The 17,258-nt window shown below is 33.3% G+C and overlaps 1 protein-coding gene across 6 annotated transcripts in view; it reads left to right on the forward strand.

Annotated features, from left to right (window-relative positions):
- Positions 1-17,258, forward strand: part of EPHA6 (EPH receptor A6) — an 865,677-nt gene that overhangs the window by 516,605 nt on the left and 331,814 nt on the right. For all 6 annotated transcript variants that reach the window (XM_060640206.3, XM_060640200.3, XM_060640202.3 and 3 more), the window contains one exon: positions 13,480-13,604. In XM_060640206.3, the coding sequence (XP_060496189.3) occupies positions 13,480-13,604 (125 nt within the window). The remainder of the gene's footprint in view (positions 1-13,479; positions 13,605-17,258) is intronic.

Genomic DNA, 17,258 nt, shown 5'->3' on the forward strand with positions numbered 1-17,258 from the left:
AAAAAAAAAAAATCACAATAAAAATGGGCAAAAGATCTGAATAGACATTTTTCCAAAGAAGACATACAGATGACCAATAGACACATGAAAAGATGCTCAACATCACTAATCAGAAAAATGAAAATCAAAGCCACAATGAGATATAACCTCACACTTATCAGAATGGCTAAAATCAAAACCCACAAAATAACAAATGTTGGCAAGCATGTGGAGAAAAAGGAAACCTTATGCGCTGTTGATGCACTGCCTGCAATCACAGGTAGTACCAAACCCTACGTTCTCTGTCTTTTTTCCTATACATACGTACTTGTGATAAAATTTAATTTGTAAGTTATGCATAATAAGATATTAATGACTATAATAAAATAGAAGAGTTATAACAATATACTGTAACAAAAGTTTTGTGAATGTGTGCTCTCTCTCAAAATATCTTATTGTACTATATTTATCCTTCTTTGTGTGATGATGTGAGATGATAAAATGGCCATGCGATGAGATGAAATGAGGAGAATGACATAGGCATTGTGATGTAGTGTTAAGTTACTATTGACCTTTTGATGACACATCAGGAGGATCATCTGTTTCTGGACCACAGTTGACCACAGTTAACTGAAACCATGGAAAGTGAAACCATGGATAAGGGAGGACTACTCTATGAAGTGTTGAGGGAAATAGAACAGCCTAATATGTGAGGAGATGTTGACTGAAGTAAGGAAAGTAATCTGAGCAAATTATTCTTAGGTTTTTCTGAAACACAGCTTCAGGCAAGGAAACATCATTGTGAATATCTAAGGAAAAATTGTCTAGCAAGCAAGGGTTGTTTCTTTGGGGATTTATGATATAGGACAATTTTTGCCTGATAGGTTACTTCTCTTTGAGCAAAGATTTGGTTTCCCTAAGAAGCACTCAAAATTATGTAGCTGAAGTCTACAAATACAAATCAAAGAGAAATATACACAAATTAATATACATAAATTAAAAAAAAAAAACCTATCAGTTGAAATTGAAGTCAAAGCAGAAGATCATAAGAATTATAGTAAGTGACATATTCTAAAATTTTTATATAATAGTATACACTTTCAGGGTAACACTCAAAATACTTTAAAATATGGTATAGGAATTAACCAGATAGGAGACCATTCACTGTAAACCATTGATAACAGCCATGATAGTGAGTTCCTGCTGAATGTCAGCATTTCAGCGTTGATCTTCCTATTTTGTTTCCTAACATTTTGCTGACACCTAATATAATTTAAATATTCAGAAATTATATGTTGCTGAATTTCAGTATTTAATTTTTGAAATTAATGTTACATTTTATGTATATTTCATGTATACTGTACCATTAATTATAAGTTAATGCTAAGAAAACAAATACTAGTTGGTTTCATAAACCCACCTTGGAAATGTATAGACTAAAATAAAACTTATTTTCATTGGCATACTTTTTTTCCCTACAAATAGAATTTAGGGGGAAAAAAAGCAAGATTATTTAGCATACCATATTACATTTCAAATGAAGTATAAAAATGTGCAAAGATTTACAGCATTTGTTATGAATAATAATCAATTCTTTTTAGTTTTAAAAATCTTTGCGGGGCACCTAAGTGGCTCAGTTGGTTAAACATCTGACTCAGGTCAGGATCTCACCATCATGGGATCAAGCCCCACATTGAGCTCCACACTGGCTGTGGAGCCAGCTTGAGATTCTCTCTCTCTCTCTCTCTCTCTCTCTCTCTCTGTCTCTCTCTGTCTCTCTCTCTCTGTCTCTTTCTCTCCCTGTCCTCTCAAAAAATCTAAATAAATAAATAAATAAATAAATAAATAAATAAAATCTTTGTAATACTGTTAACTTCTGTAATACATATGGAACAATGGCATTTGGTTTGTTAACAAAGTAATCACAAAAATCAAGGGGATAAAGTATAATATGCACTGAGTGCCTTTGAAGGTACTGGGAGAAAGAACATGAAGTGGAAATTATGAGCTTAGCAGCCAGTATGAGAATACACAGGCTTTTCATCCTCATGCAGTCAGTGATTTGTAAACAACAATTACTAACTAGAGAAAATGAGAGGAAAACACAGAGCTCAGCCAGGTGTTATTTTACGTCAGTGATTTACTCTGCTATTTGATCAATGATGAGAACAAAATCACCCATATCCTCAGGAAGCCATGAATGTTTCAGAGCAGCTGTGGGAGCACCTGGCTACTTGTCCTACACAAAGACTACCTCCATCAAGGAAGAATCAAGATTTATTCCTCTCGGCTTCAACCAGAAACAATGCCAGTGAATCTGCTGTTGCATCGCATTATTTCTTTAATGAGAGAACAAAAGCAGTTTTACAGTCCCATTTCGGATGACTTGGCAGGAATACACTTGCGTCCTCCTGAATCAGTTGTGACAGGATCATTCAACATTCCCTCAAGTGGCCAGCGGTATGAGTACTTTCTCCCTTTATATATCTTCTGGAAACACACACACATATGCGCGCACACACACACAGTTGTGAATAGCTCTCACTTCCAAAAAGTAATAAAGAAAAAAATCCCCAAACACAGCTTTTTAAATATTTTACATCTAGGTTTTATAGAAAACAGAGAATCTAAGGGCTATGGCCTACAAAATCTATAGAATCCAGCAGAATTTTACTGACTGAGATGTGTTAAACTGTGGCTAGGGAAAGTGAGAGCACAGCTCATGGGGTGGAGCAGGTACAGGGATGGGGAAAAATGCCTTTAGAATTAGTGAAAAGGAACACTCTCAATCAATAATCAAATAACTCAGAGTATTTTTGGTTTTCCTATTATTCCTCAATCCAAATACTTTTTTTTTCAAATGAGACAGTTAAATAATGGAAAATATTGAAAAGTCAATAAACTAATCCAAGGTGGATTTTAATATTATACATATTAAATTATAGCATATCCATTTTGATTGATACAGCATGTTCAAATTCCTATCACTTTGCCTCTTTACTTATTTTCTGGTATTAATATTATATGTTATTACGCTATATTATAGATTATTTTTTTCTTATATTAATCTACTCTCATAAAATGATGTCATATACATGGAGTATACGACTCAATTGACCATTGCTCCTATGGTACCATAGAGGATTTATAGAACAAAAACTCCATGGACAGGACAATTATCTGATAAGGTTTGAAACAAGATTTAAACAAGTTTTGAATAAAAGAGATTCACATAAAAGTTACCTGATGTGTTTGTGTGGCACTGTACTAGGTCCTATGGAAGGTTCAGATCCTGAAATGCCGCAATCACTGGGGTACAGTCCATAAGTACCAGACTTAGCCTAGAGTCCGCTTCGTACCTCTTATGTAACTGCAAGTTGCTTCTGTTTGATCCTATGTCCTCATCTTTAAAATGAAAATAACTGTACCTACAAAGTTAAAATGTATATTAGATGATATATCTGAAGCGCACAGGAAGTTAAAAAGTGAAGTATAATATATCATTATAGGGATGCCTCGGTGTCTCAGTCAGTTAAGCTTCCGACTTTGGCTCAGGTCAGGATCTCAACAGTCCATGAGTTCCAGCCCTGCATTGGGCTCTGTGATGACATCTCAGAGCCTGGAGCCTGTTTGGATTCTGGGTCTCCCTCTCTCTCTGCCCCTCCCCTGCTTGCACTCTGTTTCTCTCTCATAAATAAACACTTAAAATTTTTAATATATTATTATATACTCTATAAAGAGGAATATCAAGAGCTTATGATAAAGGCAGTCAATTGCTAGATGTCATGAGGAATAGATAGTAAACCTTTAGGAGTTCAGACATCAAAATCAATTGCATCCAAAGTGATTAAAGAAGTCTTAAGCTAGTTCATAGTTCTATCTGAAGGGGAAGAATGGTAATTGCTGTGATTTTATCTTATATTATGAACCATTCCTTAAATGTGAATCTTTCTTCTAAAATTCCCCAGGTCATCCATGGGTCATTTCACAGCCCCAAAATGGAACTAAAACTGTCTTGTCTGTTTATGCACTTTAGGTGACAACAGTACAGAAAAAGATTTTTTTTCCTTCTTAAGACATGCAATAAGCAAATCCATAACATTTATAAAACTGATTTTCATAAAGCTTCTTGGGTTAAAATACTTTTGAATCCAGTGTTCTACCATCTAGCTTCCTCTGCAATTTTGTATCATCATATAAATTCAAGGATGACAAAAATACAGGGAAAGATTATAATTAAATGACTCCTCCATAAGCCACATGTATTACTTTATGGTCATAGCTTGTAAGTCTGTTAATATTTAGGTTTAAGGTTTTGAAATTTATTAACTCTTCAATTGTATTTTTGAAAACAATTTCATAATGTCACGTTAGCTATGAGATGACAAAGATTAGTTAGGTTTTTAAAAATAAAATCGGGGGCGCCTGGGTGGCTCAGTCGGTTGAGCGTCCGACTTCGGCTCAGGTCACGATCTCGCGGTCCGTGAGTTCGAGCCCCGCGTCAGGCTCTGGGCTGATGGCCCAGAGCCTGGAGCCTGCTTCCGATTCTGTGTCTCCCTCTCTCTCTGCCCCTCCCCCGTTCATGCTCTGTCTCTCTCTGTCTCAAAAATAAATAAATGTTAAAAAAAAAAAAATTTTAAATAAAATCGTATTCCTTTTAAAGTAGTTTCAAAAGGTACAGATAATATAATTTGTTAATATAATTTAAAAATCAGTAACTGGTCAATTGTTAGATTCACTTCCGTTATTCTCTTGTTACATCTAGTTTTCCTAGGCTAGCATGAGAAACCACTATTAATAGCTTGATGTGATTCCATTTTAAAATGTATATATGCATATGTACATATATTATGCATATATATGCATATATATTCATTATATTGTTAATAGATATCCCAGGGTTCAGTTTTATTCAGAGCAAAGAATAAAAACTTTTGGTCTAGAAGAAACTCAGCCATAGGTTTAGAATCTGTACTCAAACTATGCATGCAATGGCAATAGTATTCTGCTAATATAATTGATTTGCTGCTGCATTTGTCTACTATTAGTCTAATGATAATAGTTTAAATTTTTTAGCATTTATTCATTTTTGAGAGACTCTAGAGTGTGATGAGGGGATGGGCAGAGAGAGAGAGAGAGAGAGAGAGAGAGAGAGACAGAATCTGAAGCAGGCTCCAGGCTCTGAGCTGTCAGCACAGAGCCCCACGTGGGGCTTGGACTCAAGGACCATGAGATCATAACCTGAGTTGAAGTCCAACACTCAACTAACTGAGCCACTCAGGCACCCCAATGTTAACAGTTTTAAATAGAATAGTTCAACTAGTGTTTAGAGCAGTCCTTACAGTGTTAGCATCAGGCACAACATTTCACTTCTCTTCATACTGCTGGCTCTGTTTGCATACATGGGCTTCCTCTTCTTTAATAAAGTCTGTTTTGGTATTGAAGTTCTTGCAGATCTCCTCGTTTTCCTCTTGATCGTATTGGCAACAGTATTGGATGTAACATCAAGAAACCTTTGATGTCTAAGTATTTTGCAGCCAGAGTAAGTTCAAAAAGTGTTCCTTGGTTAACTTTCAGGGATTCTTAGTCTCAAACAGGTATATCATCTATTTGCTTTTCTTTGTTCTCATCATCCTCAAAAGGAGGGTCATCTCTCAGTACTGAATGACCTTTTTATAAATATTGCTGAACTAATATTTAGTAGGGAAACTAGGTCATCATTTACCTCATCATCCATTCCCAAATCTTCCAATATGGTCTTGATAGTTACACAATTTGGTTATATAATAGTTATATAATTAACAATTTGGGGGTATCTAGTATTTACAATTTTTTGCATACTTTTTTTATGTTTATTTATTTTTGAAGGAGAGAGAGACAGAGTGTGAGCAGAGGAAGGGCAGAGAGAGTCTCTGGAGACACAGAATCTGAAACAGGCTCCAGGCTCTGAGCTGTCCGCACAGAGCCTGACACGGGGCTCGAACTCCTGAACCACAAGATCATGACCTGAGCCAAAGTCGGACACTTAACAAACTGAGCCACCAGGGGCCCCTAGATTTTTTTTAAATCATAATATGAATGTTGATTTACGACTTGTTTTTTTCACGTTAAGTATGACACTTATTTTCCCATGCCTGTGTATATACATCAGTTTTAAAACAGCTTCATTAAAATCTATTGTAGGAGTTCTTTCAAGTGTCCAAACTTTGTTTTAATGTAGCAATAAAATTTGTAAAACTTTTTCCATTCACTATATTATTTTATGTTTTTAAGTTTATTTATTTATTTTGAGAGAGAGATAGAGAATGAGGGATGGGCAGAGACAGAGGGAGAGAGAAGATCCCAAACAGACTCCACGCTATCAGTACAGTGCTGGATGTGGGGCTTGAACCCACAAACTGCGAGATCATGACCTGAGCCAAAATCAAGAGTTGGAAGCTCAACCGACTGAGCCACGCAGAAGCCCCAATTCATTATATTATTTTAAAGATTTATGTTTTTGCAAATTTTATCACTTAGGTGCCTCCTTTCCACAGTACTAGTTAAAATTATTTTAGTTGTTTATGTATAAATGACTTTCCTGCTCACTTTTTCCTTTTTTTGATGTTATTTAAATAGGCTCATCTTTTTCCCTGTATGTGGAACAAATTTTTCATGAATCAGCTGAGGCCCAGGAGTTACAACCCATATTTAAATATAATATTTTTAATCTATTTATATAATTTTCATATATAATTTTTATAATTGTACAGTTCAAATAATTGTATTTTTACCTAGAAAAATTACTAGAAACCAATATTCTTGATTTTAATAAAATGGGATGCCATGAATAAGGAAATTGTTTGAAGTTAAGCCGAGAAAGGACACATTCTTGATTTTGGCCTTCTAGAAAGGCCAACTTTCTGAGATACTGGTGAATATCATATGTTAAATGCTTAGAAAATACTGGCACAGCATAGATCTTTTTGCTAAAAATTGACAGGTAATAATAAGGTCAGCAGAATCTCAGGCTGCTCTAATTTGGGAATACTTTTTTTTGTCTTTATATTTCAAAGAAACTGCATTTTATAGCATCTGTCATATAAACAATTTCTTAAATGCCTCTGGAATGATATAATAGGAGAGGTATGTGGTATAAATTACTATAAACAGCAGCCTAAAGACAAGCTTAACAGTGAACGCATTAAATCAGCCAGTCATAGACTAATAAAATAGAAATTAAAAAGGCACAGATTATGCTGAAAAGAACTTTAAAGATAATGCTTCAGGTTTTACTCTCTGTAATTAAGTGCTGACAGTGCTGTATCATTTTAACTTATTATTTAAAAAGTGATTTTTCACTGCGGCCTCCACAGGTGGTGAGAGTTTTCAGCGCAAATATTTCCACAATTTTTCACTTGTCTTGTCAAGCTACCTACCAGCATCACATTGATATGGTAGGAAGAAATAGAGTGACCAAGCTTTGTGTTACATGATGTTAGTGTTTCTTTGGGAAAGACTTGAAATTCAGAGCTAAGGGCTTTTTTAAAATACAGAACAACATTAACCTGGAGGAAAAACTGGAAAAAAAAAGTAGTCCAATATCACCAATAGCTTAAGGTGCTATAATCAGGAAGAAGAAAACCTCTCCCTTTTTTAATAAGAAAGGCAGAGAAGTGAGAAACCTGACAGACTATAGGTTAAATAAGGAAAGTCTTTAGGATGAGAGTATCCAACATTTTTCAAAATATGTTTAAAAGAAACAGATTGAATACTTTTTTAAGGTTGTAAATTATCAAATGAATTAGGTAATTAAACAAATAGATGCTTTTTATCACTGCTTTAGAACTTTTTCTTTTGTTTTAATTTTTTTAGAAACTCGTTTTTTTTTTTTTTTAAACCTACCCACTTTCCCTACAGAACCATAAATGTATCTATCCCAAATTAAGGTCTTTAAAGATAAACCAGTTAAAGTGTTGTAATTTTCCTGTTACTACTGTAACAAATTACCACAAATTTACTGTTTCAAGAACAACACATATTTATTATCTTATAGTTCTGGACATCAGAAGTCCAACATGAGTCTTATAGGTATAAAAACAGGGGTGTCAGGAGGGCTGGTTCATTCTGGAGGCTCCAAGGAGAATTCATTCCTTCCCTCTTCTACTTTCTACAGGTTGCCTACATTCTTTGGCTCAGAGCCTTCCTTCTGTAGACAAGTCGCCTCCTGCCTCCCTCTTATGGCACTTGTGATTACATCAGGCCCACCTGGGTAATTCAGGATAATCTTTCCATCTCAAAATCCTTAGCTTAATCAAAACTGCAAAGTCTCTTTTGCCAGGGAGGAACATTCACAGGTTCTGGGGATTAGATGTGAATCTATTTGTGAGCCATTATGCATCCTATCACAGCTGTCATACGGCTCAGCATACCATGTTATTCCCAGGTACAGGACAAAGCTAGACACTAGAAAGAAAATAAAGCATCAATTCTGCTGTATATTTCATGTATATTTCAAACTCAGAACCAGATTTCAACCACATGGGGAAAGTAGGTAACAATATAGATTGCTATTAAACTCTGATTATAAGAAAGACATCAAAATAAAAGCATATGAGGCAGATACTGTTAAGATATATTATGTTGTATAAAGCATAATATATTTAATAACTATTTCCAAAACAAGATATCGATCAAAAGTAGTTTCAAAATGTCAATTAACATGATAAATATCACATTCACAAAACTTCACAAGTAGAATTGTATCGATTATAGCATGTCTCTTTCCTGAGCATCTACTGAAACACTACTCCATATTCTTGCTTGGCAACTCTACCCATTGGTTCATTGGCAAAGAAAAAGGGAAAATCATAGTCTTAAAAGTTGGTTCTTGATTTGCAATTTCTGGTGTATATTATTTATTTATTATGCCATTGTTATTTACTTATTATGTTGTTTACATTTCATTATGCCATTGATTATACCCCCCTCCACCACACACACACAGACACGCATACATCTCTCTGGAAAGAAGCACAGGGAAGAAGAGAAAGGAAAAGAATAAAGAAAAGAGAGTGAAAAGCACTAAAAAGGGAAATGAAGAAAGAAGAGAGGAAGGAAGGAAAAGGATATGAAAAAGAGAAATAAAAAAAAAAAGAAGTATGATAGATGAGCAAAAGTGAAGAGTTAATTCCATTAATGCTAAAGGTAAGAACCAGGACCTAGGTTAAAGTTACAGGAAGAAAACAATGACTCCATATGAGAATTTGTTAACAGAGATTTTCAAAAAGAAATGGACAGCCTTATGAAGTAGTGTACTCTTTAGAGCAACTGTTGAAGCAAGAAGTGGATAATCAGCTAACAAGAATATGTTGAGGAATTTTCTGCATTGCTGAAATAATATACTAAATGACTTACAAGGTCTATCCTAGTGCTAAGATTCTACTATTTAACATTTATTGTGAAGATTTCCATTGTCACAAATACATGAGTGTAGAGGTGTGTTCTTGCTCTCCCCCATCTCTCTCTTCTTCACCTAAACACACACACACACGTGCACACACGCACACACACACACACACACACACACACACAATTAAATCTTCATTAGGACCAAAATAATTGCCTAGAATAATTTACACTTCTTTCAGGTATTTCCATGTAAGCATCAGAAAATAACACTCATCCTAATGTGAATGAAATCTCCTTTGTTCACTAACTCCACGATGTACTTTTCTTGTTTTGCCATGTAGTTCTTGGTAAACTATTTGAGATTCAGAAAATGTAGTAATCAAAAAGGGTTGTATTAAAGCCATTTTCAAAAATGTGGTAATCTATTCAACAATCATTTATTTTGAAGGTCAAAGCTAAGATTTTGAAGGCTTAAGAAAGGATGTATATCAGAAATACAATTCTACTGAAAACTATACTGAATGCACAATTCTTTACTCAGGAAACATTGCTTGAGCCTTCAAGTCTTTCAGTTAGTCTCTGATCTGACAAACTCCAGAAGATATTATTTCCCTATTTATTTCTTTCTCTGACTTTTTAGAATCAGAAGTAAGAATCAATAGTTGCCCTCTGTGTTCTAAAATTAGTTTTTCTCATGTGGAGGAATAAGTGTATTTTCCCCTTTATGTTTGTTGGTACTACAGTATTGTCACAATATGCCAAATTCAGATGTTATATAAATTCAGGTTATTAAGAAAACAAATTTGTCAAATATATTCAAAACAAATTCTTGAGGTTTCATGTATTGATGCCATATTTTAAAATAAAATTCCATATGGTGCTAGCCTTCTCACAAAATAGAAGATGCAGCATTTGGGATGTATATTGACCTGTAAATTATTTCCCACATCCTCTGCTTTAATTCATTAACTGTTTAAAATGTGTGCCTAGTGTATATTGCGCAGCTCTTTTCAAAAACAATAGGTTAATACATAGTGTGGTTCAGAACATCCAAATCATGTAAAGCACCATTCTCTGTAAAATAACAAAATAAAAAATGTGTGCATAAAGTATGAGAACTCTAACAGAACCATATAGGAAATTTCAACACTAGAGGAATTGTCTGATAAAGTAGAAACATAATTGAATATTTTTCCATGAAAGTAATAATTATGGAGACTATATGAAAATATGGAAATATGGAATAGGATTTCAAATTCATGGTTATGCAACTATGTAAAATATAGACATTTACATATAAAGAGGATACGCAGAAGTGAAGAGACTTTAGAGTTTATATGGTGGTTCTTGGACACTGAAGTCCATGTATAAGTGAAGAATTTATAACTAGATTTCTTAGAAAATAGTATATTCATTAGTACTTCCCAGAGTAGTTAAAGAATAGATTTTCTTTATTTTATAGAGGTATAGGAGAGGACTCATAAAATTTAGGTGATGTACATGTACTGTTAATTAACCAGTGGGGAATTGGAAATAGAAAAAATAATACCTGTATGTTAATCAATAGTTATTCTAATATGCTGCCATAATTGAATTTATTATCAGTTTTGCAAGAATTATATCATTTGACCTTGAGTGCTAAATAATTATGTGGCAAAATGTAGTACACTGGTAATATTATTGCCTTATGACATTGCACATTAAACTGAAAATTACCCATAAGATTGTATACATGAAAAGGACATTTTTAAAAATTATAATGAATTGTTATATAGAAGTCAACTTCTAATTTGTATGATTCATCTTAAAGTTATAATTTTTCCATAAAACTCCATTAATACACTATTATACTACAGTTCAAGAGCATTAGTGAAATTTATTAATGGTAGTTTATTAGTACTGAATATGACTCAGTTTAAATAATGAATTATCTGAGCACTTTTTCTTATTTACCATGCTATCCACTTCTGTTTTAGCTTATAGCACACTTCTACTTTTTAGCGACGTCTGTTATTATCATCACTCATTTTTAAAAATGTATTTTAGTGCAATAATGCTTTCATTGAAAAGCTGGAAAGACCTTTAATATAATTTTAAAGTACTTAATTCCTTGGGAGAACCAAACTTTTCATTCTCACAAATTTAAGAAATACTTTATCTTTACAATGCAAAGGCAACATTCAGAAATAAAATACCAAACCTAATACTTGAGCCTTCCTTACAAATTTAAAGTATATTTATTTTAATCATAGAGAATCAATTTTTTCAAATTCTATCCTCACCTGCAATTGGCTCATTTGAATAGATTTCTGGAAATGAGTTGGAAAGACATTGTGAGTTCATAATGATAATTCCGATATGAGTTTACTATTACAGAGTTTTTACGTACCTTCATTGATCTGATATCTGTATCTCCGTTTCCTGTTGAAGAAAACAAATAAACAGACCTAGTCCTCAGTAACACCATAATAATTACTCATTTGCTTTAACCCTCAACATACGCATAAGGATTCAGATTTACAATACGAATACTACCAACAGCAATATCATTACTAAAAACAATTTAGTAATTTTTGCAGATTTTTTTTTAATCCTTAAAACTACCTCTTTGGGATATACACTAAGTTACTATGTTTTAAGTCACTTTAAGTAGTTACTCTTGGAAACTGTGCCTCAATACACAGGTTTCATTTTTCTTTTAATTTTTTGATATTACTTTTTTAAATAATTTGCTTTCTAACCATTTAACTATTCACAGAGTTCCAAAGTAAATCTTCAAGGGAAGGCATATGGAGACTTCTATCTTCTAACCTTATCATGTCCATCCTGTTGCTTCCCACCCCTAAGGGTGACTATTGTTATTATTTTTTTATTCTTAGGCTTATCCTTACATTGTTTTTTGTACATTTTCCCTCCTTACTTTTTTTATTTAAAAATATATCCTGAAAAAACTCCATTTTTATATGGAGTATTTATAGTCATAATTCTCTGGTGGATGTAGCATAGGTTTTCAACCCGTCCCTTTTTGATGGACAGTTAAATTATTTCCAGTCTTTACAAATAAATCTCAGTGAGTAATCTTATAAATATGTCTCTCTGTGTTTATTCAGTGTGTTTTTGGGATAGATTCCAAAAAGCCCAAGTGTAAATGAACATATAATTTGCCTCAAATTGTTAAATTTCCCTTCATAAAAGTTGTACTATTTTGCATTACTACCGACAATGTACTAAAGTGCTTTTCCCTAAAGTCTAGCCAATAGAGCCTGATGTCAAATTTTTGGATTTTTGCCAATCTGATTAGTAAAAATGATACCTCAGTATATTCAATTTTTATTTTTCTTTTTATGAGTGAAATTTAACTTCTATGCAAAAACCTGTTGTTTTAAAAATTAGAATACTTAAAAATGAGTATTTTGTTAGAGAAAATTATGATATATAAATCCAGGGAAATCTTGGAAGTCAAATGCAAGATTACCTTAGATTAGGATTGGGTTGCTAATACAATGTTATATAGGGGAATAAAGACATACTTCTGAAAATAAACTTCAGAAGTTAAATGTGTCAATTTTATTCAAATGTCACAGAAACCATGCAAAAGAAATAATTTTCACTTTGATATGCAATAAGTTACTAAAGATAAGATGTTTGTAATATAAAGTTTTATAAAGTACTAACAGTTTACAAAGTATTAAGTCTTGAAGAGAAAGAAAAGCCTATAAATGATCTTGTAATTTCAGAGTATTTTTCTATAGTAGATTTAGATTTGATAAAATACAGGATCCAAATGTATTGTACCTCATGTCATAGACTAAAACCAAAGCCATCTTAAAGAAAAATCTCCTCTAACAAAGATGAAGATGATGAGTTCTGGCTCTTATTCTTGGACTATTTGAGTTTTTCCTATGTTCCCTAGTAGTGCTTCTAAATATATTTTAATACTTTATTTGGATTAAATAGAGTAGATCCTGAGCCTTTCTTATTAATCTGACATCAACAATTGCTATCCGCTTCAACAAGAATTATATTTTCCTTGGAAGACAAAATATTAAAGAAAAGATGATGGAGAATGATTCCTGCCAATTAATTCTTAGTTATTTTCTTTCCTTTCAGCACCTTCCCTGATAGGTGTGGTAAGGAAGGACTGGGCATCCCAAAATAGCATTGCCCTATCATGGCAAGCACCTGCTTTTTCCAATGGAGCCATTCTGGACTACGAGATCAAGTACTATGAGAAAGTAGGTCTTATTTGGAGCTGCCTAAAGAAACTATATATACATATATATGTATATATGTATATATTGAGCATGTTGTTATATTATTTTACTTTAAAACCTGTTCTGTGACATAACTTCATACCTACTATGTCTTTCAAAACTCTAGTTTACTACTGTGCTTATACTTTTCTTAATTTGTCTTGTTTTATGTCAGATGATAAAGTTAAAAGACATAAGATGTTCATCTCTGTCATGATTTACTATAGGGATTTTTCCAACATAGTAAGAGGTAATAACTCCTTCAACTTACAGTTTAGCTGACATAACATTGTTTCTAAAATTCACTTGGAAGACATAGTAAAATGGAATTGCTGGAACCTAAAGAAGGAGTTTGTATTGCCCATATTGTTTGCCAATGAGTTTACAGTTACAATTCTCTATAATTTGGAAAGGATGATTTAAGGGATAAATGGAGTTTTACATTTAGGTCAGCTGTTTTACTTTTTTAAGAAGCCACCCAGATAAATCTGGTTTATAAATCAACTTAATCTTAATTTTCATTTTTGTCATTTAAAATTGTTCTCAATTACTATATTTTCCCAAATTATATACTTCCTTACCTTTCTTGCATTCACATTCTTTAGGTGTTTTTCCCTTTATTCCTCACTATTATGATATTGTTGCTATAGATATTATAGGAGAGGACATAACAATTCTAATATGTCTCATTGTGCTAATACTGCTCTGGAATATTGATAAAGGGAACATTAAATTTTAAAAAAATAATGTAAAAATTATATATAATTTCTAGTTGTATACTAAAGTAAGAAGGAACTTCTTGCATTTCTGTAAATTACTAGAAGCAAAGGAACAAATTTTGATTTCCTTTGAAAAAATATAGGTCAAGAACAGAAATAGAAGTCTATCTTTTCCTATTCTATTGATTCTGAGCAAATGTATGTTTGAAAAAGGGAGAGGTAACTCAGTAGCCTGCCTGTACCCATTTTTGACCATCTAGTAATTTCAGCATTATGTAGTCAATGAAAACTGTCGTTATCATGAATTCACATGAGTAACTCCATAGTCTAAGAAAAGAGAAATTTACTGAGTTTTAATTGGATTACAGATTGTGCACATTGGCCAAACCAGCATGTGCTCAGAAATCCTGCTGAGCTCTCCTTTCAAACGTTACAACCTCTAGCATGCTGTCACAAAGTAAACATATTTTCTGTCTACTAGATTAAGTAGATCTTTAGATATGCAAAAATTCTCATTATTTAAAAAGCAATGGGCACAAATATATCAGCAACTTTTCAGAATGAAAATATCCGTCTATGCTTTATAAAGGCTATATTTTGTACACAGAAAACAATTCTCATTTTATAGTCATTTATGTTTCGAATGTTGTAAGATGAAGATAACTTATAATATTTCCAATTAAGGACAAATCATACAGATTCTGTAAAAAGGGAACCATAATCATCCAATCAAAATTTTAGAAATCAATAAAATTCTGAAAGATGCTGGCATAATTTTCCCGTTTTAATGGTGGAATAAATAATGTGATGAGGGAGTCTATTTTTTAAGAAAATGGCAATGATGCAGTGCTAGTGGAGTTACTAAACTTGTAGTAAACATGGAGGTGGAAGCCATGGATTCCTAGTTCATATTCTGATTGTGATGCTCATTATGCCTATGGCCAAGAAAAGTCAATTAATCTTCCTATGTCTCACACTTCACTTTTACAAAATGAAAATGAAGAAAGATATCAAGTCTTCTAGTGGGTTGTAAGGATTAATTTTATAAACAGACCCAAAGATGAAAATCAGTATTAGAAATCATTTAATTTAATTTAAGAATTAGCAGGCGCCTGGGTGGCTCCGTTGGTTAAGCGTCTGACTTTAGCTCAGGTCATGATCTCACAGTCTGCAAGTTCGAGCCCTGTGTAGGGGCCTCTGCTGACAGCTCAGAGCCTGGATCCTGCTTCATATTCTCTCTCTCTCTCTCTCTCTCTCTCTCTCACTCTCTCTCTCTCTGCCCCTCACCTGCTCACACCGTCTCTCTCTCTTCAAAAGTAAATAAAATTTTTTTAAAAATTAAAAAAAAAAGAAAGAATTAGGGAAATAATTGACATGTAATATAACATAGAATCATTATACAATAGCATGGGAATTGTATACAAACTAAATAAAGATCATCATCTTTTCATATGTAGAGGCAACCAATCAAAGGTGTTAGAATATAAAACCTTTCAAAGAGGTTTGAAATGATTAATAGGATTAAAACCTTTCCCAACCATGCCTTCATATTGTAACTGTACATTTTACCTATTTGCTTCTATAAAGTGATTTCTCCTTCCAAGCAAATATTTTTTTAAAACTTATAACAAGGACAACTTATAATAGAATTCCTAGTTGGAAGTGCTAATTTCCTTCTTTATTAGGAAGCTAAATATTGAAAAATACAAAGAAGAGCAAAATACAAAGAAATATATGTACAAATGATGCTAATTTTGGAACACAAATATCCCCTCATATGTGTATATGTATGCATGGTTACATAAATATAGAGAAATATAGAATGGAATAGAGTGTACACCCTGCTGTTTCAAGTGTTGCGTGTTGAGTTGGAGTGCAATGGTGGACAGAAGTATATGAATGGAGGCAAGGAAGAGAGAGGAAAGTAGCAAGCTTAGATAAATATGGATGGATGGATTGATCCTAAATCTCATTGCCCATAAGCAAGCCCTGAGACAGGATTTTGTTAGCAAATGATTAATTAAGAAAGTTCCCAGGAAAACCGACTGAAGAATGGGGAGGCAGGACTATAAGGGAGTTCTGGAGTAAATTACATCTCAGAGTTCATCCTATGGAGATAACAGAAGCTGAGCTCCCATGCTCTGGCTCCAGTCAGTCATTGGCTACAAGTCTTAATGAGATGTACAGAAAAAAAGTCATTGGCACTTCTGGTTCTCTGTAGTGGCTTTAGTAGCCCAAGTTTAGGTCTTTAAAGAAGGTGCCACATACAAGCCTTCACAGTAAAAAAAAAAACATAGGCACTTGGTTGGGGGGATTGGAAGTGGGAACACATAAAGGTGGCCCAAAAGGATCTGATGGTACACCAGCTATTAAGTAAGGTAATTCAGTGCTCAAAGAGCTGTGAAATAATTTTAATCCTGGGCTTATTGTAATATTCATATTCTCCTCAGTCTTTTAATAGGGGTGCCTCAGTCTTTAATTTGTGGCTTGTTAAACCTTCCATTTCCTTTTAATCAAAGTCAGTCTGTATTGCTAACTCATAATTAATACACAATCAATATTTACACTATTCTCTGAGGAATTCATGCTGTTTTATTAAGTTCTTCTTAAGAGCATTATTCTATAAATCAGGAAAGAAGTTTGGTGCTTAGAATGTGCAGTGTCCACAAATATCTGAGATCAAGCAACATACCCTTGTTACCAGTGACTTTTTCTCACAGAATGTGTAACATTAGAAAAAGGCACTGGCCTAGGTGGTCAAAAATTTGAGTTTGGCTCAGATCTTAATTTTCTTAGTCTGGTTTTCTCATCTATAAAATAAGGGTAGAAAAATAATTTCATAGTTCTAGCTGTTTCCAGATGCTACTATGTTTTTATCCATATAGCTTATAGATACATTATCCCATAACTCAAATAA

The sequence above is a fragment of the Panthera onca genome, chromosome C2 (genome assembly GCF_046562875.1).
Source record: "Panthera onca isolate mPanOnc1 chromosome C2, mPanOnc1 haplotype 2, whole genome shotgun sequence".
Lineage (NCBI taxonomy): Eukaryota > Metazoa > Chordata > Mammalia > Carnivora > Felidae > Panthera > Panthera onca.